Source organism: Nelusetta ayraudi, unplaced genomic scaffold (assembly GCF_046127955.1).
Source record: "Nelusetta ayraudi isolate G7.1 ecotype Tasmania unplaced genomic scaffold, CSIRO-AGI_Nayr_v1 ptg000006l, whole genome shotgun sequence".
NCBI classification, from domain to species: Eukaryota; Metazoa; Chordata; class Actinopteri; order Tetraodontiformes; family Monacanthidae; genus Nelusetta; species Nelusetta ayraudi.
This window is the reverse complement of record NW_027466056.1, coordinates 5,588,588-5,615,573: the sequence shown is the minus strand read 5'-3', so window position 1 is coordinate 5,615,573 and position 26,986 is coordinate 5,588,588. Positions and strand designations below refer to the sequence as shown.

General features: G+C 47.3%; 3 protein-coding genes across 12 annotated transcripts in view; 1 reads left to right on the top strand and 2 right to left on the bottom strand.

The window, feature by feature from the left end:
• harbi1 (harbinger transposase derived 1) overlaps positions 1-4,936 on the bottom strand; it is an 8,087-nt gene extending 3,151 nt beyond the window's left edge. Inside the window, exons 1-4 of one of the 3 annotated variants that reach the window (XM_076017368.1) lie at positions 4,858-4,936; positions 2,418-2,442; positions 841-1,006; positions 556-758 (exon numbers count right to left, since the gene is read on the bottom strand). In XM_076017368.1, coding sequence (XP_075873483.1) covers positions 556-758; positions 841-1,005 — 368 coding nt within the window. In that variant the 5' untranslated portion in view covers position 1,006; positions 2,418-2,442; positions 4,858-4,936. Of the gene's footprint in view, positions 1-555; positions 759-840; positions 1,007-2,417; positions 2,519-3,059; positions 3,384-4,857 lie in introns of those variants that run through there. The other 2 variants (XM_076017362.1, XM_076017354.1) reach the window with 2 other exon arrangements.
• On the top strand, positions 709-10,644 carry atg13 (ATG13 autophagy related 13 homolog (S. cerevisiae)). Of its 7 annotated transcripts, XM_076017285.1 has the most exons (20): positions 793-861; positions 1,501-1,559; positions 1,671-1,718; positions 3,542-3,622; positions 3,709-3,789; positions 3,876-3,995; positions 4,158-4,204; positions 4,303-4,443; positions 4,546-4,586; positions 4,712-4,808; positions 5,189-5,296; positions 5,417-5,510; positions 5,668-5,766; positions 6,128-6,199; positions 6,969-7,066; positions 7,188-7,323; positions 7,400-7,477; positions 7,571-7,678; positions 7,971-8,099; positions 8,197-10,644. In XM_076017285.1, exons 2-20 carry the CDS (start codon positions 1,527-1,529, stop codon positions 8,272-8,274), a joined length of 1,689 nt encoding a protein of 562 aa, XP_075873400.1. In that variant the 5' UTR covers positions 793-861; positions 1,501-1,526; the 3' UTR covers positions 8,275-10,644. The 7 variants fall into 7 exon arrangements, with proteins under 7 accessions (XP_075873392.1, XP_075873418.1, XP_075873403.1 ...); XM_076017277.1 differs by lacking the exons at positions 793-861; positions 1,501-1,559 and adding an exon at positions 709-776 and having other exon boundaries at positions 1,628-1,718; XM_076017295.1 differs by lacking the exon at positions 1,501-1,559 and having other exon boundaries at positions 722-861; positions 1,628-1,718.
• Positions 5,012-26,986, bottom strand: kpnb3 (karyopherin (importin) beta 3). 2 transcript variants are annotated; one of them, XR_012925799.1, is made up of 27 exons: positions 26,804-26,986; positions 24,762-24,842; positions 23,918-24,110; positions 23,704-23,806; positions 23,252-23,348; positions 23,040-23,144; positions 20,977-21,099; positions 20,155-20,275; positions 19,973-20,060; positions 19,746-19,852; positions 18,560-18,684; positions 18,347-18,436; positions 17,534-17,707; positions 17,214-17,432; positions 16,043-16,126; positions 15,822-15,954; positions 15,222-15,343; positions 15,032-15,128; positions 14,730-14,902; positions 14,360-14,471; positions 14,218-14,273; positions 13,823-13,945; positions 13,514-13,733; positions 12,523-12,751; positions 12,299-12,440; positions 11,492-11,638; positions 5,012-5,023 (listed from the first exon to the last, which is right to left on the bottom strand). XR_012925799.1 is itself a non-coding variant. In XM_076017258.1 (26 exons), the coding sequence occupies exons 1-26, from the start codon at positions 26,879-26,881 to the stop codon at positions 11,552-11,554; spliced, it is 3,282 nt and encodes a 1,093-aa protein (XP_075873373.1). In that variant the 5' UTR covers positions 26,882-26,986; the 3' UTR covers positions 8,572-11,551. The 2 variants fall into 2 exon arrangements, 1 of the variants encoding a protein (XP_075873373.1); XM_076017258.1 differs by lacking the exon at positions 5,012-5,023 and having other exon boundaries at positions 8,572-11,638.

Here is a 26,986-nt window from a genome sequence, read left to right as displayed (position 1 = left end):
CATTTGTCATTAGATTCGAGGTAATACTTCAGTCCAGACCGGATGTTGCGGTCATATTTATGGATGACAGTTAAACCTCATGGTGAGTAACTATTAAATACATATATAGAAAAGGGGAGATTTTTTGTAAAGGTCATTTTCAGAACAATAAATACCTTGTTTTTTTTTTGTTTTTAAATAATAATTGGAATAATAAATGGAATTACCAGATCTTTTCTCGTAGTGATCAGATCCTGATCTGACAATTACGAGAAAAGGTGCCCTTTTTTTTTTTTTTAACCCAGTGAATGCAATTCGCTTCCGTAGTGTTGAAATTAGGTGTGAGTACAAATCTACAACTGGATATTCAGAAAGAAAAATAAATTCTGTCCTTGCACAAAATCAAAGCAGAGATTAAAGCATTCTTTTTTTTTTCTTATCACGGAATCACTAAATGTCCATCAATGCCCAGTGTTTGTGTTTTTAGTGTGGCAGATTCCCATTCACAGCATCTTATTGAAAAAAACTAATTAGAAAAGCTGGTCGGGGGGGGAGGATCACTCTGCGGCACCGCACATGTTGAAAGTGATGAACTGCGGCGCCTTTTCCACCAAGGCTTTGGTCACGTTGGACACACATCTGGACATGGACGCCTGGCTGATCCCTATGGTGTCTCCCATGGACGTCTGGAACGAGCCCGACGTGTAGAAGCCCAGCGCGGCCAACACTTGGACCTCGGGGCTGATGGCCCTGGACCGCTGGGTCCGCCTGCAGAGAGCCTGGACACACAGCGTGCGGTTAGTCCCGTCCGGCGGCTTTGCAACGAGCGCGCCGCGAGGCGTGACAAGCGAGCGCACGCACCTCACGGAGAATCTCCACCAGGTACAGGATAAACTCCCGGGGGAATCCGAAATGTGCGACGAGGAATTCATCGGAGACCGAGTCCAGATCGAAGCGGTCCAGTGTCTTATGGCCTCGACCGTGTAGGAGCAGATCGCAGTCCAGGATGGCTATGGAGATTGCCATGCTGAGGGAAGAGCCACATTAGGCATTCCAAGTTGTTTCATATTGGAAACAGAGAGAAAGTCAATGATTCAGCAGATTGTCGAGTAACACAGCACAAAATAATTAAAGGTACCCCTGAATTCACTGTATAATTTCTAATGACACAAACCGACACACAGAAAGCAGTGGGAGTCTTCTATGTCAGTTGTATCAATACTAACAGCCATGGGTGTCGGAACCAGAAGGGACAAGTATACTCAAAGCACAAAAATACACACAAATTAAACATATTTGGTTACTTTCCACCACGGAATACAGGGTAGATTATTTAATTTTAATAGTGCTTTCAGTGGTGGCTGAAAGAAAGCTTGACGCTTTCTTTTGCCTATTTATATGGAGTTTCCTCTGGTTGGGTAGTTGAACAATTCAAATCCATGTGCACTGAAAGCAGATGAATTGTCTTAGCTCAACTGCATGACTGCTTCATTGAACTAGGATATTAGAGTTCGTTAACAGTACCATCATGACCAAAATGGAGGGAAATGTTATGGATTATTTTTCGTGCCCAAAAAGGAGTGAGCTGTAAGAATTTAGGACTTGACCATGGAAAATACCGGCTGTATTATCATCGTTTGTCATGCAGGCTTAATGCTGAGCATTGTACGTGTCTGCACTGTTGTGTGAAGGAGGCGGAGGAGATGGAGGACATTGAGGAGGCACTAAGTAGCGAAGAGGTGAGTCAGAAAGGAGGCTACTCTTTAAGATGGACGGCCATCATAATGCAGATATTGAGGCAAATAGTCATTTTAGAAACTGATCGGCTGCACAGTCGTCACACACCGTTTTCCCCCTCTAAACTAATATGCTAAGACTCAAAATAAAGTGTTGGCCACTGATGGTACAGAAAGAATTATCACAGGCCTCTACCGTAAACATCTGTGTGCTATGTGCACAACCCGCTCTATTCAAGAAACGTTTGAAAAAAAGAAAAGTAGAAGAACCTAAAGCAACCCCCCGATCGTTAGAACAGGAATATTTTTTTTGTTTCGCTGAAATGTGCCTTTATGTGCTTTGATTTTAGAAAGATAATATGTAAATAATATTACTTAAATTGAATGCATTAAAATTGGTTTGTCTTTAAGAATATTGCTACATTGTATTGCTGCTGCAGTTTTAAATCCGTCACTTTTACCAACTTGCATACCAACTCTTACGAAGTGCATCTAGTTAAAGACGCTTTCGCGACATGAATGAATTACACGCGAAATAGCCTGCTAGCTAGCTTTAGGTTTTCCCAATCTCAACCGCAAATCCGAATAACTATGACGCAATTAATTAGGAGTATGACATGATTAAATATCGAAGGTAATTGCGGTCACATATGGTATTGTGCATTGGTCACAAAATGTTTTTTTTTTTATTATTATTATTACCTGAAAAGCAGTCAGGCAGCAGCGTCTGTCGACCAAAACAAACCACAAGGCAAATTAACCCGACATACGCAGGAGCAGATTCAACACGGGAAGTCACGCTCTTTACGCTTTGTTGTTGAAATTGACCTAATTTCCCCCGTGAAAATGAATTGCTGGTTGTTATTTGTTTGTTTTTAACTTCTATTTTATTTTACATTTAATTAGCGTAAGTACATAATCATATTGCCCTACTATATTGTATTTTGCGGGGGGGGGGATCAAGTAGTCATTTTCAAAAGCGAAAGTTCGAAAGTGCCATTGCGAAATCGCTGTTATCATAACACGTCGACGTGGGGAAGATAAACAGAAAAAAGTAGCACAGCTTCTGTTGACGTCGTGTTCCTCGGTCCGACCGGTCATTGTTTATGTTCACCCGGTGCTGAATGTCGGCCTTTTTTCATGTGTTTTCCACCCGTTTACTGCCACTTCGCCAAAAGGACAAACTAATGTAAGTTGCAGCTCTCGGTGATGACGGGGAAACTGCGTGTTTTGCTGCTAGCTATCCACCATTAGCCACAAGCTAACGCTCCCCCCACCACCAGTATGCGGCGCTTGATTAAAACACACACGTACACAGACGTTAACTTTTTCGGGAATACCTACGTTTGATACCGACAGGTTGTGTTGATGTTTATTCCGGCGTTGTTAAGTAATTACGTCCATAAGGGGATTTACGCAGACAACGTGTACGCACGAGGCCTCGCACCACTGGAAACGGAGTGAGCGTGTTTTACTGTGTCATAGCACAATAACTACAATCGCTCGGTTTGAACCTTACAAAACACAAGTGGCTTCCGGTGATGGTTAGTTGTTAGTTCGTAACATATGTATACTAGCAAACTCGATCGGTAGCCTGGTCTGATCGATACTGAGGAAGGACGTGCATTGTTTCGGGGGTGAGCGACCTCAACTCACCTTTGCGCACACAGTTTACGCCAGTAAGTAGTCGGATTCGATCAGATAGGACGGGGAATAGTCTTTAAAGTTGCAATAAGAAGCGTTGGCTGGCAATTTGCTTTTGGAAAACAGATTTTTTTTTTTTTTTTTTTTTTTAATTTTTAAATTCTTGAATCTTTTGTCTGCAGGGTGGTAAAAACATGGACAGCGGCCTGAGCCCCCAGGATAAGAAAGACTTGGACAAGTTCATCAAATTCTTTGCTCTAAAGGTAAGATTTGCCCGTTTGTTGGGATTTTTTGTATTTCAATGGGATGAAGAAAAAAACTGGCGCTCTCATCCAATTGCAACTTGCAGACCGTCCAGGTGATCGTCCAAGCCCGTCTCGGGCAGAAAATCTGCACCCGCTCGTCGTCGTCGCCCACTGGCTCCGACTGGGTAAGGTCCCCGTCACTCAGCCTTCGCTCGACCATCTTTGAAAGACCCCTTCTGACTATGATCACCCCAATTCCTCTCCCTTCCAGTTCAATTTGGCCATCAAAGACATCCCGGAGGTGACTCATGAAGCCAAGAAGGCGCTGGCTGGCCAACTGCCCGGCATCGGCCGCTCCATGTGCGTGGAGATTTCCCTGAAGACGTCAGAGGTAAAGACCTTAATAGTGTTGGACCACTAGATTGGTATTGGTCTCAAGACCTTTTTAATGGTCTCGGCCTCCTCTCGGAGGCATTTTTACTTTGTCTTGTCTCAATCTTACTGCGATAAAGTTGCCGTGATAGCTCGATAACGTCTTTGTCGTTCCAATCAGGGAGACTCCATGGAGTTGGAGACATGGTGTCTGGAAATGAACGAAAAGTGAGTAAAATGTGCCGTTAGCTGCTTCTTTTAGCGCCTTCAGACGCTCAAGGGGTCGTCCTCATCCTGGGTTGATCTGTCGTCCGTCCCCACTGCAGGTGCGACAAGGACATCAAAGTGTCCTACATGGTCTACAATCGCCTCTCAGTCCTGCTAAAGTCTCTGCTGGCCATCACCAGAGTAACACCCGCCTACAAACTGTCCAGAAACCAGGGACACGACTACGTCATATTATACAGGTGAGTGGCGCATTGACTTGAAAGGTGCTCGTCTGCGCTTTTCCCCTGAACGATGGGAGCCTCACTGATGCTGTGACGTCTGTTCCCCCCCTCGACATCCAGGATTTATTTCGGTGAAGTCCAGCTGAGTGGACTGGGAGAAGGTAACGGCCGTCGGACCCTCTCGGCTAATTTGTCCTCATCGAACACAAACCGTTGAATATACACGATGCCCAGTAGCAGCTTTGTGACCAATGAGATTTTTTTTTTTATTTTTTTTTTTTTTCAGGTTTTCAGACGGTGCGCGTCGGCGTAGTCGGCACCCCGGTGGGCACGGTCACCCTCTCCTGCGCCTACCGCACCAACCTGGCATTCATGTCCAACAGGTAGTAGCGAGCGCAGACAAATACAACAAAAAAAAAATGCTTCACTCACTGTGTTAAAGATCACATATGTTTTGCAGAAATGGCTCCGGTCATTCTGATTTGAAATTGTAGTTGTGTCCTTCGGAATACGCGGAAGGTCCTTAAATAAAAAGAGAAACAAAGTTTGGAAATTAGCAGGAGTAGCTTTTTTCTGGCTCTCCATAGTTTTTTTGGAATGCAAAATTCATTTCTGAAAATGAGAATATGGGAACTTTACATTCTTACATTCTATATTTGACATTTTTAAAAGCATTTTTCTTCAATTTTCCCTTTGTTTTGTTGCTCTGCTGCTGCGGCGTCGGGTCTCTCTGAAACTTTCCCCTCTGTAATGTCTCTCGCAGACAGTTTGAGCGCTCGGCGCCCATCATGGGGATTATCGTGGACCACTTTGTGGACCCCCCCTGCAGTGGCCAGCGGCCCGCCAGCCAGGGACAACCCTGCAACTACAGGCATATATTCCTCACAATCGCCACTCATTCAGAGTTCAACCAGCAGAGGGTGCCGTCCAGGAGGCGCAAAACTGCTCCATCACCGATCTACATGTGTTTTCTTTTTGTTTGTGTGTCCAGGCCGCCCGAGGACGACGACGGGGGTGCGATTGCGGGGGTCCAGGACTCCCAGGAGGTGTGCACCACCTCCTTCTCCACCTCCCCTCCCTCTCAGGTGAGGACACGCCGCCCTCCTCCTCCTCCTCCTCCTCCTCTTCTTCACTTCCTCTCTTTAATTAACCGCGTAACTTCTGCTCTCTGCCTTTTTCCCCCTCCACACTCTCTTGACTCTCCCGTCTTGTCGTTACGCTTTACTTGGCCCCGCGGCCCAGTGCGTGTGCACTCTGAGCCCCTCGCCCTCTAAGCAGCCTAAGCCCGTCCCCCTGGACAGCCTGCAGCTCCCGCTGGCCGCGGGACTCGTTACTCACACCGTGAGTCCCATGAACTCCGCCCCGGCTGCCGTGAGAGTGATCATTGAGGTGGAAGGGTTAAGCCAGGGCAGCTGGGACGCCTTGTTCTTGGCATCTTGAAATCTCTTCGAGATCAGTTGCCCGAACTCAACCCTTCCACCGTAAGATGACCTGGATGACTGAGAACCTGCACAGATATCATTTAGGTCCATCCCAAAGCCTCCGTGGCCACTTATTTTTTTCTAACCAAGAGTGATTTCCTGCCATGACCACTGACTCATCCCACCACCACCACCACTGCATGCTCCGCCGTAGACTAAACACCAGCAGAAAGTGCCGATGTTTCACCTGTTCTCTCCCTCTCCTTCTGTCTCTCCACCAGCTGTACGCGTCCAGGTTGTCATACCAGACGTCTGCCGGCGAGCTCTGCCAACCAGCGTCCAACCCGGGCCAGGTGAGAGCGCCGCCACACTCACGGATCCCGATTTTTAATTTATGATTATTAGATTCATAAAAACTTAACATACTGCCAAAATTACATTAATAAGTGTGTAATCGGTCAGTAGTTTGGACACACCCTCTGAATTTAACGTCTTTTCTTTCATTCTCATGACATTGCAGTTTCTCACTGAAGGCATCAAAACTACGTATGAACACACATGGAATTATGTAGGAAACAATATGTGTAAAATAACTCAAACTCATTTTATATTTAAATTCTTCAAAATAGCCACCTTTCATAAAAAATATATTTAGAGTTATTCAATGTGTTTTTCTTTGCTGAATAATGACATATATCTTACTCACTTAATGTCTTCAGTATCTATCTGCAGTGTAGAAAGTTGGAAAGAAAAAAAAATAAATGCATGAGAAGGTGTGTCCAAACTTTTGACTGGTAGTGTACGCACGTACACACACACCTACACCTGATCCCAGTTAGCTACCTACAATACATTTGTAAGGAAGCCTGGTGTGGACAATCCAGCTCGCCTGTCATCCCATTTCGCAATTCAGATCTTCTTCAAATAAACCAACGAAGAAGAAGGTGTAGGAGGTATTCAGGTTTGGGTGCGCAGGCCACCGTAGTTCATTGGCAAGCTCAGGAGGGGGAGGGAAAGTGAAAGACGCTGCAATCTAAAATGTGACCACTTGACGTCGCTATTTCTTTTTTGAAAATCACCTAACCTTTAACTCCGTCTACTACACCCCCTCCCCCTCCACAGATGGCGCATGCCGGGAAAGAGGGCGGGGTTGCGTCTGCGCCCGGCCAGCCGGCGCATGCCGCCGACGCCGAGCACGCCCCCAACACACCCGGCAGCAGGTAGTGAGTTCGCCCCTCCCCCACCCCAACCTGAGCGAATCCCAACTCGGGTTTCGCCCGCGCTCGTGATGTTCTTTAAAATGTCATTTAATGTTTTTCTTTACGTGCATCTCCGCTCCAGTGGCAACGAGGGCGGCAGCCTGTCGCAGAGCGGCGACGAGGGGGGGAGGAGGAGCGCCTCGCCCACCGACCCCGTGGAGACGCTCAACGCCTTCACCAGGAAGAGGAGCGCCTTCAGGAATAAACCCAGCTCACAGGTGTGCGCTCACACGCACGCATGCACGCACGCGTTAGGACATCGGTTCTAAATTGGTGGTGTGTGTGTGTGTGTAGGTCCCAGCAGCCAATCTGGACCTGCCCTTCTCTGAGTTTGCACCCCGAAGCCTCGACTCAGAAGAGAAGGATCCCATGGTGACGACAACTGACCTGCGATGAAGTCTCTGAAGCAAAATAATGTTTCATCATATAACAAATGGTGTATTTTCTGTGTGTTTGTGTGTGTAGATGCAGCCCCCAGACTCGCCCCGCTGCCCGTCCCCACTGCAGACCAGCCTCCACTCGCAGAGCTCGGAAGGATCTGGACCACAGGACGACTTTGTCATGGTGGACTTTGTATGTAGTGGCTCGCATAATATACAATAATTGAATCATTGGAATTTTTTTTTAATAATTCAGTGTAAAAAGAAGAAAAAAAAGACACCCCTATTTCAATTTCACCCATGTAATTTTTCACCACTAGATGGCATCATTGCAAACAAAAGGTTTCCAGATTGCTATAGTATATGAACAAATTGCGAAACAACAGATTGCAGTAATTACTTGTATATATTTTTTTTATTCTGTTTCAATCAGCAGTTGAGTTCATCACTAAACCCCCTCTGTTCTGTCGTCCTGTGCACCGCAGCGTCCGGCCTTCTCCAAGGACGACCTGCTCCCCATGGACCTGGGCACGTTCTACCGGGAATTCCAAAACCCCCCGCAGCTGACGAGCCTCTCGCTGCACATCAGCTCCCAGTCCATGGCCGAAGACCTGGTAACGCAAACCGCCCCGATTGCAGTCGCAAAATAACCAACGCGTGACCGGCGCGAAGGTCTCACCGGCTTGTTTTTTTTCCTCTGGCGCTTGGCAGGACTCGCTGCCGGAGAAACTGGCCGTTTACGAGAAGAACATAGACGAGTTTGACGCCTTCGTGGACATGCTGCAGTAGGAGGAAGAGGAGGAGGAAGGGAAGGAGGAAGTGGCGTTGAAAGAGACTGAGATGGAAGGAAGGGGAGTCACAGCAATCTCCAAGTATTCCCACCACCCAACCCGGTCAAGAACCCACCATGCTGTAAATACTACGTCACGTACCGACAAGCAACTGGTCGTCAGTGTTTTTTGTTTTCTTTATCCAAGAACGACTCATCGTTTTTCCTGTCACTTTACTGTTAGAGCGGCGCCATGTGGGCGATACGTACACCTTGTTTTTTTTTCTCCTCAAGCTCAATTTTGAATTTTTCTTTACATTCTTTTAAAATTATAAATGAAATCCTTTCATTAAATCCAAGAAACACTGGTCGTTGGTAACTGAGGGAACACAAACATCTGATGAAGCGTCCAGCTCCAGTTCCTTCTCTTTAAATTATCTTGACATGAAATTAAAATCGGGTCATCAGGTTTAATTCTAAACACATTTCTATTCTATATACACACACCTCTGTTTTATTAATCGCAAAATTCAGTAGGTCACCTTCGACCCACTTGCCTCTGCCAATCACTACTGCCCCCTGCAGGCTCCCTCCACCGCAGGATCTGGTTAAACCCACCAGCTCGCTCGTCCAATTCAAAAAAATAAATTAAAAAATGGCTCTGTGGTCACCATGAAGTGGTTTTCTCAGACCCTGTGTAGGGTTTTCCTATCTTGCTCAGCAACAAGCCTCTCTCATGCTGGACCAGGAAGGCTGGACCTTTAGCAGGTCTGCAATGGAGTTGGATTGAGGAGGTACAATTAGTTTTTATCAATGCCCTCGGAGGCGGGGGAGGGGCAACTGTGAGCAACATCAGTTAACCTACCTGCTGCTGTGTAGCGCCACCTAATGGCGTCCTGGCAGAGGCTGCAAGACTGTTTGCAAGACCCGTCTTAGAAAAAACTAAACCCAATGGTTCCCCCAGCTGGTCTGGATTTCTTCAAATTGCAATAAATCATCAGTGCAACACCATGCGAAATTTACCATGAAACCACCGCAGCAGTGCGGTGGTTTCGAGCCACACTGAATTGGTCAGAAACACATTTTTGATGATGCAGATCAGGTTGGACACTTCTCTCAAGACACTACAGACACATTTCACTAAATTAATCAACCTTCGTTTCTCAGTTTGTTTGTTTTTTGGTTTTGGGGAATGAACACGCTTTAATTGCACAACACCTTTCCTCACAACCGTCATGAAGGCACGCTGTGCAACATGGCTGTTGTGTGATTTATTTTGTTTGTTTTTGTAAGAAATGTGAAAATTATGTGGGCTGGGGACAGGATCCATGGCAGAGTTTGGTTGAAAGCTTTAATTTGATTGTCCCCTTTGCTGTCTGTGTAGATGTCCCTAATAAAAGCATGGCTGCTCTGTTTGAAAAAAAAAAAAAAAAAGACAAGTCTTTGGAAGCGAGTCAATCCAACCGACATCATCAAGTCTGGGCACCATCACATTGAAAAATATATATTTATGCACTACCAATCAAAAGTTTGGACACACCCTATGAACTGAATGTCTTTTCTTTCATTCTCATGACTATTGACATTGCAGTTTTTCACTGAAGGCATTAAAACTACTGTGAAGACACATGGAATTATTACGAAAGAGGATTTGGGCCATAAGAAGTGAAAAAAAAATATTAAAGGGAGATTTTTATTTAGGGTTCATTGAGAGTTTTAAGTCGAAATTCCGTGAATAAGTCAATCTATAATAAGCCAAAATGAATTCATGAAATTGTCTTTTTTTACGTAAACTTCGTCAAATTTTGACTTTAATTTCATAATTTCAACTTTATTCTGAAATTGGAAACTGAGAAAAAAAATCTTAAGGTTTTTCTTTTTGTGTCCCTCTTCCGTAAATTATGTAGGAAAGATTAAGTGTAAAATTACTGACTTTTCATATTTATATTGTTTAGCATAGCCACCGTTCATAAAAGGCATGTTTAGAGTTAACGTGTTTATTTGCTGCATAATTACAAATCTTGCTCATATATTTGATGTCTTCAGTATGCATCTACACTGTAAAAAGTACTAGAGCTAAAGTAAAAACATTGCATTAGATAGTGTGTCCAAACGTTTGACTGGTATTGCATGTATTACCCTAGAATTAATCGGTGAATCTCTGAAGCCGAACCAACAAAAACAAAAAGCGGGAAGAACTTGTGAATTCTCAAATGGAATTTTTATTGTCGTCGTTCCGTCACACGCCTGCGGGGGGCTGCAGAGGGTCACAACCGTTGATGAGCGTTGATGGCGGCGCACGCGTGAACAAACACTACCGTATCTTTTGACGCTTTGCGTTTCACCCAGGCCACTGTTTGTTTGTCCCCCCCCCCCCCTGCCATTTTAAACTGCTACCTTTATTTTGGGGCAAGGAGGTGGGAGGGAAGGAGGAGGGGGAGTCTTGGGGTCATCTGCCGTTCCCGCAGCCGCCCACACGCTTCAGCCAGCGGCACCGGCGTGTGGGAGCTTCTACGCCTTCTAGAATCAGCTGCTGGCGATGTGCCGGGATGATTCTCTTCTTCTTTTTTTTTTAATTTGAAACTCCCCCTCCCCGGCACATCCCCGCTTCTACTGTGGCCCTCCCCCTTTCCCTCCCTCCCCCCCTCCCCCCCTCCCCCCCTGGGTTACGTGACTGACGGTAAATGAGAACGTAGACAAAGAAAAGAAAAATCATAACAAAAAAAAAAAATCTAAATTCACAGGAGACGGGCAGCGATCGCCCGGTGTGCAACCCCACATTTTAAAAGTTGCTCAGTCCACTCGAATGTCCGTTCCCCTGCTAATCACCCTCACTCCCCCCTCCCCCGCCTCCCTCGCTAACGGTCCAATTGGTGTGAGGTGGGCGGCACCGGGGTGGGGTGGAGGGGCAGGGCTTAAATGTCGAGGAGATGGGCGGGGGAACCCGCGAAGACCTCGACGCTTCAATCTCACTCCCACTTCCCCTCGGGTGCGAGGCGCTTGTGTCCGACCGCCGCGTCCAACCTGCTCAAACCCGGTCGGCTTGAATAAAAAGGGGCGGAGCTATGTGAGCGTGTGGGGTGGGGGAGAGGTTGAGTTGAAGCCAGCATCTGTGCACGCTACTGGGAGGAGGAGGAGGAGGAGGAGGAGCTGGTTGGATGGAAGACGTCCGGGGAGGCTCGACGTTTTCTTCCTGGGCGTTTTTTGTTGTGGTCGTTTTTTATGGAAAAGAAGAAGAAGAAGAAGAAGAAGGAGACGAAGAAGAAGAGCGGGAGAGTCGGGGGCGGGGCTTCAGGCTCAGGCGGTGTTCAGTAGGTCTTGTATGGCTTTCTGCTGCGTCTCATTCAGGGCGGCCACGCACTGCGTCCACAGTCCCGCTGACATCTGGTGGAGGGAGGGAGGGGGGGGGGGTTAATTAGATTGGGACTTTACTTTCAGGAAGCAACGGAGCAAAAACAACGAGCTTGGCTTCTGCGAGGCCGACTGGGAGGCGGAGAGAATTGTGACGCTAGCGAGGTCTGCAGTACGCTAATGAATGAGGAGCAAAGGAGTCGGCATCCTTCTGTGTGACATTATGTTGGAGTGGCATTAAAGCAAAATAAACCATTTACTAAAATGACCAATTACTATATAGGACAGTATTGATGGCAATATGCATTTATATCATATGTCAATGGGTTTTTGTTTACTTGGGTTTTTTGTTTTTATGAATACCTGAGATTGCTGATATTGGCATGATGATTTGTAACTAGGCATTATTAGTGTATAGTGTATACTGGATAAGAATGTGTCATATATTATACTCATGGAAAACTCATATTCAAAATGATAATTTCCATTATTTATATCAGTGATAATAAGGACTGGAGGACTGAACGTTTGACTGGAAGTGTATCAGTATCCACATTTTGCATTTGTTTAGTTTAGTTTTGATTTCACAGTGAACAAGTTGAAAAATCAAAAGCTCAACCGCTCCTGGGAGAGTGAAATGAGTAAAATGCTCTCGATTTCATTCTGGATCAGCTACCGACAACTGCGACCCACCTGTACTTGGTGAATGACGTTGGCCAGCCGCTTGCTGCAGGCGTCCTCGCTCTTTATCGACTCGTTGGCGACGCCGTCGGCGATGATGAGGAAGATTTTGGGGAGGTTGGAGTTGTCCGGCCCGAGGACGATGGGGTTGTTGCTGCGGCACAGACGACGGAGAACAATCAGCTCTTCTTCCTCCACTTAAAGCGGGGTCTGTCTTTTGGCGGTTTCAAACTTACCTTTCGATGAGATCGCACAGGAAGTCGAACGTGTGCACCGCCTCCTCCTTGTCCTCCTTGAGCGGCAGCCAGCCGAGCCAGTGCGGGAGGATCTTGCTGACGTCCACGCACGCCGGCCGGAACCTCATGACCTTGCCCACGGCTGAGACGCAGTTCTCCGTGGCGTTGATGTTCTCCTTGGAGCGCGAGTCGGGCGCCTGGATGACGCTGACCAGCAGGGGGATGGCCTCTGGTGGTGGGGGGGGGGAGGGAGAGGAGTACACTGTCAAGGTTAGCCACACACAACCACCACCCTCACACATTGCCTTTAATAAGATAATATTTTTCATTTTCATTGATTTTATCTATTGGGACAAATTAAAAGAAAAACTAAATGAAACATGCTTAGGCAGGAAAAAACAAAAACAAATGTGAAAAGACAACACTATAACGTCAGTAACCACATGTTAAAAAAAAACATGAATTTTCAATTTCAGATTTTGCACTCTTGTGAGCGAGCAGTAACTTCACTTCCAAAGAATCCACCTTGCTTTGCTATTGTCGTTTTTCCCAATCTAGAATTTTTCCAGCCTGGAAAACTGCTGTAATGGTCTGCCAGTTAGGAGTGATATCGCCACCTACTGCTTTGGCATATGCATTACACTGATTGCTCAAGGTAGATTTTAGACAGCGCTAGACAGATAGATAAATAAAGATAGAGATAGAAATATATAGATACAGATAAAGATAGACAGAGAGAGATATACAGATTGAGATAGAAATAGACAGAGATAGATGGATAAATAAAGCTAGCAATAGATAGAAATATATAGAGACAGATAAAGATAGACAGATAAAGCTAGAGATAGATAGAAATATATAGATATAGAGAGATAGCGATACAGATAAAGATATATAGATCGAGATGTATAGATAGACAGACAGATGGAGACAGATAAAGACAATAGATGGAGATAGATAGATGGATAGACAAAGCGGCTGGGTGTCCCACCTGTGCAGTACTGGCTGTAGTTGTCGCCGCCGCACTGCGCCATGACGCCTACACCATAGGCCGCGGCCTGGCGCACCTCAGGTCGCAGGTCGCCCAGCGACTGCAGCATCTGGCCCAGGAAGTAGCTGGCGTACTTGAAGGACGAGGGGCTGCAGTGCTCCACCACGTCGTCGAAGATACACAGCCCCCACTGCCGGTCGGCCCAGGGCCTGTCGGGACACTGAACGCAAGCAGCAGTTCTGTCAGCGTCGGGGTGTGGGGTCATTTTGATAGCGAAACAACGAACAGGGAACCAGGAAGTGGGCTTACGATGAGCTGGACGATGAGCTGCAGCAGCTGCTCGAACCAGGGCAGCACCTTCTCCTTGTAGCTCCTGAAGACGGCGTGCAGGATGTCCGACACTTTGGTCAGGATGTAGACGTCGTTCTCATCCTGGTGGGGGGGGGGCACAAAAAAAAAATAGCTGCATTTATATGACTGTTTTTCAAAAAATAAAAGCGCCATTTCTTTTTGGTGTGAAGTGCATCAGCCATAATTCTCGCCAAATCTCGTCCCGCCAGACTCCACTTAGGAGGATGGAGGTACAAAACATTATATTAAGGGTCATGGAAACGCAGCTAGTGCCTCGTGTTTGGTATCCTCGACTTTTTGGTGGCGCTGCGGGGAGCTACGGTTGAGATATCGCGGGTTCGGGGGTCGTTTACCTCGTCCTGTAGCGTTTCCTCCACCTGCTCGTCATAGTCTTCGTCCCGCCTCTTGTCTGTGATGGACGGACGGACGGACAAAGAGTTAGCATGACGCTCGCCGAGGGTCCCCGCGCCGCCTCCGAAGACAAAGGACACTCACCTTGTCTGAGCTCCTGGTTCTTGAAATGCTCCTCCAGTTTTCCCTTCAGGATTCCCCCCAGCTCCTCGAAATGCTCGTTGCTCAGGCAGCCGTCGCCCATCAGCTCGATGCACTTTGCAACAAAAAACATTCCACCAGTTAGTTGGTGATGAAATGAGACTCGGGGGGGCCGTCTACATGAACACAGGTATTTTCTTTGAAATATTTGGCCTTTTATCCACACGTAACACGTACTGACTATTAATATAGTTTCTTCAAGTTTAGCGGGATGTATTAAAAAAAAACAAAAAAAACTTAACGGGCCGCAAATGGCCCCCGGGCCGTAGTTTGCCCATGCCTGGCCTAGGAGCACCACCCTCCCCCGACTCACCTTGGCGAAGGAGTGCATGATCTCCGACAGGACGTCCGAGTCCGGCTCGGTGCCGATGGACTTGATGAGGGCGTCGCACATGAAGTGCCACATCTGGGTCAGGTACTCGGGCCCTCGGACCCGCGCGCACTCCAGCAGGAGGGGCATGGACTCGGCTGCGGCCACCCGCACACGTAGCACAGTTCAGGAAAATAATCAGAATTAAAGCTGCAAAAATGCTTCAATACCGTTGAAACAGGACAAGTCAAAGAGAGAACAACGCAGAGTCGTTCAACTGGGGCGTTTGGTTCCGGAAAGGATATCATCGTGGAAGTAGAACTTGAGCAGAGGAACCATCAGCTTCACCACCTGCTCCGTGTACTCCACGAAGCCCTCCTTCAGCTCTTTGGCGTAACACACCTGCGGGGACGACGAGGACGGAGACGCGTCAGGACCTCGTATCAAGGTCAACCAGGTCAACTTGTGCCACACAGTCCGGCTCAGAGCGCTCACCAACATCTGGCAGGCCGTGGCCTTCTCCTCCAGGCCGGCCGTCTTGATGCCGAAGCTCTGCTGGTCGCCCAGGTTGACGAACTCCCAGCCGTCGTCCTCTGATATGTTCTCCATGTCCTGGGCTGCAGGGCACAGAGAGATGAGAGGTTTAAAATGAAAAGCAGGACTTGGATGTTGCAGAATCCCGTCTTGCAATTCTGCGTTTTTACTTTTAAAAACCTTGGTACCACCACACTGGCTATTGATACCATTTTACCTCAAATATTATTTTACTTCTTTATTTGTATTATTCTTTTACTCGCAATGAACTTTTTATGAGCCAATTGCTGATGACTGATTGTGCAGCTGAGAAACTGAACTCACTTCAGCACAAATAAAGCACTTATTCATCTATCCATGTGTTTCCATTACAGTTTTTTGCAAAATAAAAGCGATATTTCTAAAATTTCAAAAAAAGGACAATTGCAGGTGTTTCCATTGAATGGTGTGAAGCGCATAAGCCGTAATTCTCATAAAATCTTGCATCGGGATGAGATTTTACGAGAATTACGTTTCTCTTTCTTCACAAACAGAGGGCTAAATGTGCCGGGTGTGACTCACTGTCCAGCAGGGCAACCTCTGGCTTGATGGAGGCCGTCTTCATCAGGGGACCCATCACCACGGGCAGGTACTGCTGGAACTCCTTGCCCAGGATCTTGCACATCCTGGCCCAGGCCGAGATCATGTACGAGATCTGGAAGCCAAGAAGTCACAACGCGGTCAGTCGACGGCGCCGCCGCTGGAACATTTCGAGTCAATTTCCAAGTTTTTTTCCTTCGTACCTGAGGGTCGTCATCCTCCAGGTCGCTGAAGTCCGTCTGGGTTTTGAGGAGCAGCTGCATGACGGCTGAGGCGTCCGGCATGAACTAGAAGGAGACATCAGTGGGCTTAAAAACAGCGCTGTTGGGATTACTCCATAAAGACATCCAACCTATCTAATTACTACTTTGACTACTTTGTCTGATTAGTAATCAATTACTAATTACTTGAGTTAAAAAAAAAAGAAAGCAACAGTTGAGAGCATCTTGTTTCCTGGACACGACAAACCACAATTCTTTCATTAAGACGAGATGAACTCAAAATAATGTTTGCATTTCCAGCTACAAATGCAATCCCTGTTTTTTCTTTTGCCGCCGCCATGCTCGTTTTGGTGCGTCATCACATATCAATGACGTTGCATCATCAATCTGCGACATTGTTTTCCGTTTTTCTAAATTTAAGACATTTTGTGGATAACAAGACACGTTTAGCTTGCACAATAATACAGAAAGTTAATGGAATCATTACTTGAAAAAGGAATTGTGATATAATTCCTGTTTTTGCCAGAGTAATCCCGTTCCATTACTCTGTTACTAAAAAAAAAAGAAAAAAAAAGGAGTTTAATTATAGTAGTGGATTACTTTGTAATAGATTACTCGCCAACACTGCTTAAAAACATGAGATTTTAGAGAAGCCTATTGCTTCTTTCTTCCCTTTGCTTCTTAATTGAGTCCTTGGCAGAATTTTATATCTGGTGTTGGCGGTGGCGTCCAGCACAGCGGCTCGATCAGTTCACACCAGGATTGCAAGATCATGCGACAACCCAAATAGTTTTGCGTGTATTCAAAAAAAAAGAAAAACGACGTGTCTCAACTCAAATTTTGTTGTTACATTTTGTTCATTCCAGTGTCAGATTTAAAGTGAAATCGGCTTTATTATTTGACAGCTGAGCTGAACGGTGGTGAAGCCGATACGATGACGTTTCACAGTAAAACGCATCCGTGCTGCCCCCTGGTGGTGGAAACACTCACCCTGACATAAATGGAGCCGCGATGGCACTGCAGACGCTTTCGGAGCGAGGTTTTTTAATTTTCATTGCTTTTTTTAAGGCTCGTATCCCCTTTAAAGCACTTTGAGATAATCCATTTGACGGAGAGCGTTCCATCAATGAAACCCACTGATATTCAGACGCACCTTCTCCTTGCCCACGGCCAGGCCGATGAGGCTGATGCACTCGATGGTCTTGCCGCGGAGCAGCCGCAGCTCCTTCTGCACGGCGTTCTCCACGATGTCCTTGAGCGACGGCATGAACAGGTCGTAGTACGGCACGAACTTCTCCTCGGCCGTGTCGGCCACCGAGGCGATGGAGGTCACCACCTGCTCCAGCACCAGCTTGGTGCCCTTGTGGATGAGCTGGGAGCGAGCGAAGGAAGACACACGGCAGGGTGAGGGGGAGGGTGCGGCGGAGTGGGAAGACGTTCCGACAGTGGCGGCGGCGGCGATTCCGGCGTTACCTCCTGCAGTTTGACCACCATGATGTCGCGCAGGTGCCGCACCAGGCTGTCCAGGTAGGGGATGAGCAGCGACTTGGGGCAGTCCTCCGTGAAGTTGATGAGGGCGGCGGCGGCGTGCGCCTGCACCCGCGGGTTGCTCTGGTCCTTCATCGTCTCCAGCAGAGTGGAGATCACCTGGGGAGGGGGGTTAATAGGGTGTCATGGCAAAGGCATGGCGTCGTATTGAGGGATCAGTGTGGGTGTGACCATTATGACAACGTGTTCGTAGCTCAACTAGTGTTCAAAAATAACCTCGGTTGGTGGAAAGGCAAAAACAAGGTGCTTCTCCAAATTAAGACAAATATTTATTAGATTATTTTGGACAAAAATTTCACGCAACTCATCTGGGTTACTAATGCAAACTCGGGGGTCACAACATGCGTGTCAAAAAGAGGATTCCTGCACACCTTCCATTCAGGGTGTCAAACTCGAACACACAGCCGGGGCAAAACGTAAAACTTGGACAAAGTCTCTGGCCAACATCGATATTTGCAAGTTCTCGTTTGCTCCTTCTTACTCTATAAATATTTTTATTTGATTTCTTTTTAATCAATATAATCTCCAATATTTCATAATACATTGGTGCTGTAATATGCAAATTTCCCCAATGTGGGATTAATAAAGGCTTCTTCCATCAAAATGAACTTTCGCCTCTGTCACTTTCTCCTAAATATGTAAAAATTGAGCCCAGTGTTAAGTGAAAAGAACTTGAATGGGTTTTAAGTTGAGGAATTTGCATGACAAATCACGGGGGGTTGGGGGGTGGGGGCATACCTTCTCGTGGAACTTCTTCTGGAAGGTGGGGGCAAAATCTGTGGCCATCTGTCCAATGGCATTGCAGGCGGCGTAGCGGACCCTCGGGTGCTGAGGAGGAGGAGACGAGTGTTGGCGTGAGCTGATCGACTGCACCCCTCTGCGGTTTTTCACTGAGACTTTAGAGGCTCCTCCCCTCTCCCCGCCCTCCCCCACTCTCCCCCACTCTCCTACCTGGTCGGTGCAGAAGAGCAGAACGAAACTGACGATCTCCTGCAGGATGGCCTCCATCTGCTGGTGGCAGCCCTCGCCGATGGCCGACAGCGCCATCAGCCCGGCGTGGCGGTACTTCCAGTCGGCTGCACGGAGGGGTGAGGGGAGCGAGGTTTTTGACGATGAATTTAAATGGAGATCCTTCCTGCCAAGAGCTCTTAGCCTCTAGAACTCTTCCCCACTGGGTGACAAGACAGCACTCTGGACACTTTGTCCCTGGACTCAATGGCAAATAATGCACCAATATAATAATGTAATAAGACAATAGCTAAAAGCTAAACACAGAAAGAGAAGTACTAAAATAAATGAATAAAAGCACACCTAAAGTAAAATGAAACCACACAGTGGGGTGGAGCAGCATCATTTCAACAGATTTTGAGGTTTTGAGTGTGGATCCAGGAAGAGGGTCTGTATGTCCCGGAAGTCTGATGGGAGAGGGTTCCAGAGTTGGGGAGCAGAGCACTGATGGTGTAGGAAACCCTGCTAATCGATGCCTCTGCACTGTTTGACTGTCTATGCACATCTGCTTTGGTGGGTTGTTGTACATAGATTGATTTGAAATTTCTTGGTACACCTGCACAATTTTTTTTTTTTGGGTTGTTTTTTTAGTGCTGCAACGGTGTAGTTTCCCAGTTTGGAATCAATGAAGTACATCTGTCTACTTATCCATCCATCCATCTGTCCATCCATCCATCTACACTACCAGTCAGAAGTTTGGACCCACTTTCTCATGCATTTTTCTTTAGCTTTACAACTTTCTACACTGCAGACAGATACTGAAGGCATCAAATATATGAGCAAGACATGTAAACATGCAGCAAAGAAAAACACATTCAGTAACTCTAAATATGCTTTTTATGAAAGGTGTTTTGAAGACTTATAAGAAATATAAAACGTGTTTGAGTTATTTTACACTTCTATCGTTTCCGCCATAATTGCATGTGTGTTCATACGTAGTTTTGCTGCCTTCAGTGAGAAACTGCAGTGTCGATAGTCATGAGAATGAAAGAAAAGACATTACATTCAGAGGGTGTGTCCAAACTTTGACTGGTAGCGCATCTATCTGTCCATCTACCTATTTATCTATCCATCTAAATGCTTCAATTTCCCAGTGAACGTGGTTCAGCGCGCGGTGGCGTTGACTTACGGTTCTGCAGCATCTGCATGATGTGCTGCTTGATCATGGGCAGGATGATCTTGCCGCCCAGGCCGCAGGCGATCCTGTCCAGGGCGCTCTCCCCGGCCACGGCGTTGCTGTCGGGGGGGCAGAGACACGCAGACGCGTCCATCCAAAAACCGTCGCTCCACTTTCCAAACATCTGCTCCTCTGTGATTGTGAACCAACGCCGCCACCTTCTCTCCTCCCCCCCTTACCTGTCAAAGTCGTCGTCCTCCAGCTCGTCCGCCATGGCCCACTCGTCGTCCTCCTCCAGGTCCACCATCATGGTCAGCATCTGGGGCACTGGAGGTCACGGGGCAGAGGGACAAAGTTCAACGACGAGGGTTTTTTTTTTTTTCTTCCCCCTGAGAAATTTGAAGGTGACCTGGACGCTCACCAGCCTGAGCCACGATGGCCGTGTGCTTCCGCAGCATGGCCGCCGCCGTCTCCGACAGCGTGACGATCACCTCCAGCGCCAGCTGCCGCTGCATGTTGGTCAGGTTGGTGTCGGCGCACAGCTGGAGAGGGACGGGTAGAAACAAAAGGCAACAACGACAACGGTCAAAAATTGCAAAGATCAATCTTGATGTCAAGATTGAACAAAGATCAAAGAGTGAAAGGTCTGCTTCCACTGCTCCCCTGTTATGTGTCTAATGGGGGACAGCTCTCAATTACCAAATGCCTCTGGTGGGTCTGACTACTGCCTCCAGAGCGCTGTTAACAAAGTGGAAGAGGAGTGCGAGCCCTGATCAGAGGGAAAGGTTGGACGCTATGGTGGAGACTGCTTTGTGTTTTGATTTTGGTTGTTTAATTTTAATATTCTGTTTTGTTCCTGAAAAAAAATGGTGGCGCAAGATGGCAGCTAACTGGGAGCGAGACCCTTGATGCTCCATGTACTGTACATCGTTATACGCATGAGAACCATTGCACGGGTAGGAAAACCATTTTACTTTTACTGCGAGTATACACGCTTAATGTATTTATAGGCAGTATGTTATGCTTTCCCTAATGTAAAAATCATAACTCAACTATATAAATCTACACACCGGACATTTCATTCACAATAGGAATTTTGGTGAATGTTTCACACACACTTGGGTTTGTAAATATTCCAATGTTTTTTTTGTGCAGACCCCAGCAAGAATAGTCTTGACATGAAAAAAAAACCAACTACTCCTTAGACTTGGCTGCCGGGAAAGGCCGACGCCCACTGACTCACCTTCAGCGAGAGTTGCAGCGTGGCCTCCAGGTGGGGCCTCAGGTACTTGGGGGCCGTGTCGGCGATCTCCACCAACGACTTGAGCACAGAGTCGTCGCCCTGGTAGCACGAGTCGTGCACCGCCTGTCCAGAGCGGGAAAACGGGTCAGAGTTCATATTGCAGAAATTATCCATTGGCAGCAAAGAAAAGAAAATTACCAAGAGCACTTGTGTGTCTAGCTAGCTGCGTTTCCAGGACAGCTTTTCGCAAAATAAAAGCAATATTTCTAAAATTTCATTTTTGGTAATTGTCCTAAAATCTTGTTTGCTTTTGTTTGTTTGCTGTCAAGAATGGTTGTTATATTTTTCGTTTTGAGGACTCATAAAAAATATTCCGTCTCCTCCGCCGTCCAATCATAACGTACTGATTTCCCTTGAAGTAAACTGGTCACGTGACCCCGCGAGTCATGACCGCTGATGTGTAAATGCGAGTGTTTCGATGACACTTTGCCATACACCCGTTTGACACGTCTGGAAAAACCACCTCATGAGCGTCGAAACCGTTCAGCCATATTTGAGAGGTTTTTTTTGAAGTTCAGGTGTTTCCATGACCTGTTTTTTATTGTGATATTTAGGGGTAACAGAAACGCAGCTACTGTCAGTGAGGCACGGAACATTTAGTGTGTCTAAAATGCGGTGGTGGGAAAGCTGCTGCGAGGAGCCAGAATCAGAATCATACTTTGTCACAAGGGTGAAATTTGTTTTCACAGTCCAGTCTGACACACACAACAGCAGAGTGCTGCCTTCTTGACAGATTATTAAGAAAGTTGATGGTGGATGGAATGGAAATTTGTCTGAAACTGACTCTTTAGTGAGTGTTTGTCCCCCAATACCAGAAGGAAGGAGAGTGAAAGAGTTTCTATCCTGCTGCAATAACTGCACTCCATGCTGAATGTTGAAACTGAATTCTTCTGATGCAACACGAGTTTTCAAGTGCAACGGGGGATTTTATATCAACTTTTAGCTTATCGGTACATTTTTTTGCTTATTTATACACAGTATGTTGGGTGCTTTGATGCACTGATCTGTTGGCGCTTTTAATTCTAATTATGTTGTACATGCTTCAATGACAAAGATCCATCTATCCATCCATCATGGGGAAAGGAGCCATGGCTGCTCTGTGGTCTGTGCTTTGCGGGGGATGGCAGCATCAACCAGATCTATGAGATCAGGGGAGGGGAGGCCAAAGATATTTGAACAGAGGGGTCTCAGTGTGCTGACGACATCAAGTCCCTGCCAGCAGCACGAGTGGATGTCCGTAGTGCGTCAGTTGAAGGTGAACTTTAGGGCTGCAACTAACAATTCTTGATGTTGTCGACTAATGGATGGATTATTTTTTTCAACTAGTTGATTAGTCACGATTATCTTCTTTATTTTCACCACCTACTTTGGACTTCTGTTGAACCCAACTGGCTTAAATCTCCGCACCTTTGTTATACTGTTGTACTGTGACAGCATACGTTTTGAAAGAAATGTGTCAAAAAATAATGACACACAAAGCATTCATCTGTGACATAGTTGTAATATCTTTCAACGTGAATGATCATAGGTATATTAATTCACGATGTAAAGGTCACATGCAATGTTAACTACAGTTTAATACCTTGAACAGATTTCTTACAACTTAAATATTGAATTATCTGTGTTTAAGGTGTTCGTGTATTGCCACAGTGCTACCCTGGAGTGCTGGGTGAGCGTCACAGAGTTTGGACCTCATGTGTTTCACTGCTTCATTTTCTATGAAATATTTCTAAACTATAGAAACTTTGGGTCTGGGTTTTCGAGCTTTTTTTCACGTTTTATTTGCAGGATGTAAACAATGAGCGACACTGCCACCCTCAGCACTGCACTGCAGGTACAAATGAGCGCATAGCAGCTGGACTGTGACTAGAAGCAATTTGCAATAACAGTAACCCAACGCATCGATGCTTTAAGTCTCGCATCGACGAATCGTTGCACCCTGGTGGCCACAGGTGATTGGTTGACATCATCGTCCAGCGCGAGTCAGAATTGGAAGGTCCTACCTGCAGGACGCCTGGCAGCAGGTCAGAAAAGTGTTTCAGCAGAGCCGAGTTGCTTTCGTTCGCCAACACAAAGGAGGCGGCGGCCCGGGCCGCCAGCATACGGATCTGAGGAGGCAAGAGGGCCGAGCAAGTCAAACATCAAGCCGAGCGAAGGCAAAAAAAAAAAATTTTTTTTTTTTTAAATGAATTAATCAGCACCCGTAAGGCCTCACCTGTGGGTTGGCCTGGTCCTGCATGCACTGCACCAGCATGCGCTTGATGACTTCCATGTAGTGCTCCTGCTGGTTGCCGAAGATTCCCGGAAAGTTCCTGCAGGAGCACGAGTCCGAGTCAACCCAGGCTTGCTTCTAGAGTCACTTCCTCACATTGAGCTTCCGTGTCGGAACCAAAAGAGCCTCCCCAGCCCGGACCGACGCACCGAGACCCCCAACTCACACCGAAAGCGCCTGCGGCGCCGCAGCAGACCACGGCCATTCAAGTCAGTGTGCAAGTTCACACCAGGGGGCGGCACGGGCGTGTTTCAGAGGTGTACCAGAAGGGTGAAACGGCACCGCATTGGGAAATTCTGCCCATCGCAGACGCTTTCGGTGTGAATCAGCCAGGATGCTGCACAGAAATTCAATCCTTTGATGCTGAATTTTGGGCCGTGCGAAGAGTGGCTCACCAGAAGATGTGCAGCGCAGCCTCACGCAGGCTGACGTTGTCCGAGTTCACCGAGTCAAACAGGAACTTCAGCAGCTCCTGCCACTGGTTGTTTCCGTCGTCGTCTAAACACAAAAGGCAATAAAAAAAAGAAAGAAAATGAAAGAAAAAAAAAATCAGACTGGCGCTCGTCTGCGCGGCGGCGACCTCAAACGTGTGGCGGGCGGGGGGGTTACCGATGAGGTTGCGGGAGAGCTCGGCCGCAATGTCGCAGACCTTCTTGCGGATGTTGGGCGAGGTCTCCTGCTGGATGCTCGACAGCAGCTCTGTCTTGATGGCCATCTGCATGGTCTCGGCGAGGCCAGGGTAGATCTCCTCAAAGGACGACGACAGCAGCCGTCGCAGGAGCACCGCCGCCATCTGTTTGACCTGAGCACACGGTAGCACCGGCATCAGCGCTGGCAAACAACGTAAACCGCAGCACGGTGGGAAGCCGACGTGAGGATGCTCAGCTCTTTGGGCAAAGGTTTTTATCCCGCCGGTTTAACTTCTAAACTTACAAAAACAAATAATCATGAAGAGTAGCTGGAAGATGATGCAGAGCACTGAAAAAAGCTCCTTTTGCAAAGCAAACATCCCTGAAAAGCATCGCTTCCAGGCAGAGTCACAACTTTGTCTGCTCCCGTTTCAAGCCTCTAAAAATATCAGGCTGGAGGTGCGGAAAGAGGATCGGGGGCGCACGAGGGACCGAGCAGCTGCTGGACGCTACGGATTGGCCCGCATGCCAAAAGAGTGACTCACAACAAGGCCTCGTGTCAGCCCCGGCTACATTCTGAAAATGCCAGCCATGTGCCACATTCACAGGGAGTTTGAGGCAACACAAGCCGAATCCAGAGCTCATTTACCTCCTGTCCTTAATGGTTTGTGACAAAACTACTGTCAACATTATAACATTGTCATCTTTTTATTCATACAGTGGCTCTAGAGATTAAAAGCTGGACTTCTTGGAAGCCTACAAATTAGTCAAGTCTAATTACAGTGTTAAAAGGTTTAGCGCTGCCTCCATGCGCAGGTACATACCTCTTCTGCAGCAGATGCATCTCTGATAGCCTGCAGCAGGAATGTGATCTTGTTCTGACCTGGGATTGTGTCATAGGTCTCCTGCAGAAAGACAGCAAGTCGTTAGTGGGACTGGACCATCGGGAGGCAAAGCCTCCTGCAATCACCTGCAGATGGGTCACAAGTTAGGGCACAGCACACATGTCTATGCACCAACAAGTGATCCACCCAATTCCAATATCAACAGATGCTGGGGTGAGTTGTTCATCTTGAGGGATCAGTGTGGGTGTGGCCTAGTGACAATGCATTTATAACTTAACTAATGTTCAAAAATAATGCTGGACTGTGGAAAAGCAAAACCATGTTGATTCCACAATGAAGAGGTTTATTATATTATTCTAGCTGAAACTTCACCCAACTCATGTTGCTTATTTTGACAACAATCAGACTTCAGTTAATCTTTGTATTCCTGGTGTTTTGCGTCTGCCTCCAAAAAGAGGATTCCTGCAGATCCTATATGCATCCAAGTGAACTATCGCCTCTGTGCCTCTTTCTCTTGAATATGTAAAAATCGAGCCCAGTGTGAAGTGAAAAGAACTTGAATGGGTTTTAAGTTGAGGAATTTGCATGACAAATAAACAGGGTGGAGTGCAGCATCCGTGGCAACCGTGTAGTGGGGGGCAGTGAAACAGGTTCAAAAAGCACAAAAACTGCAACTTTGGAGGGACTATTTGGGAATGTGGTGACAATGTGGGCAGGATATCCTATGGTTTAGCCTAAAAAAGTCTTAGGATGTTCATAAAACTACTGGGTAAAGTCCAACATACACTCTCACTTTCGGTTTAAAGGGGTCAGACTAAAAGGGCTTGCCATGCTATATCACACCGCAACTGATTAAAAAAAAAAACTTTGCACTACAGACGGGACAAAGACCTACTGTGTGTCTGTGTGTGGTGAGTGTATCAAAAGGATGGATCCCGGTGAGATTAGCAACGCGGCTGACAGTCAGCGGTTTACAAAGAGAACCGCTGACCGTTTGTGTGGTTGGTGGGGGAAACGAATGAGATAAGATTCATCCACATCGCCCCCCTCACCAAAAAAAAGTCGGGTGCTGCTGAGGCAAACCTGGCGAACAATGCTTCACCGCGACAACAGCGTTGCAGGGGTGGTGGTGAGATAAAGCAGGACGAGCAGGGCCGGCGAGACTGAGCCATAACAAACCCCCCCTCCCTCCCCCCATTAATCTCCAGCGAGAAAGGTTAGAGTGGCGAGCGACATGGACGCAAGTGAAATCATTTGCCACGCTCGGCCGTGACATTTCACTTGGCAAAGGAAACCCCCGCCACCTCCCACGAAAGATGACGTCATTAACAATTGCGTTATACAGGTTAAACGACGAGGAGAGAGGCCAGACATAAACACGGGTTAGCACGCACTGCCCTCTGAATGAACCGACGCCTCACCACCCCGTCCCGTGGTCACCTTCTTTCACCCCCCGTGTTTAGCCGCAGCTCATATAAAGTGTCGTCAGCTTGAACGAAACCAATAGTTTGGGACAATAAACAGGACCAGCGTTAGTTTTGGACAACCGCACCCTGGGCGCTAGATTTCGGGAGCTAAAGCCGTTTAGCTTCGAGGTACTTCCCGTTCTCTGAAAGTGACCCCCTCCTCCCCCCTTCCCCGCCTCCAAACGGGGAAAACACATTTTAAGTCTTATTTGCGAGGGTACACACCCACGACCACCGTGTCAAGCAAGTTTTACATCACGTTAACACAACTACGCAACATGGAGGAGGAGGAGGTAGTTAGCGTTAGCTGACTGGTGGTTTATCGTTGTCGGCTTCACGTCGCACGTGGGCTACTCGAGTACGCGCGCGCGCTCGCTCTCTCTCTCGCGGATAGCAAAGCACGCTAGCACGGCTGCTAACCCCCATGCTAGCGCGGCCAGGGCTCCGCTAACACGCCCCAAAGCTCAGCCTCGGCTTCGTCGTCACCCACCAGCCCCGCTCAAGAAACCTCCACACGTCCCGCCACCGCCGACAAGACCGACGGTGCCCCCTCACCTCCGAGTGTTTCCTGACGTTGTTGTCAGGGCTCATCAGGTTGGCCAGCAAGAGGTAGAACTGCTGCTGTTCCGCCATTGCAAGTCGAGATCCAAGAAAAAGACCAGCCGGGTGGAAGAGCGGCGAGATGAGCCCGGCGGATCGCTGCTTCGGTCACACAACACTGCTGGCGCCCTATTGGCT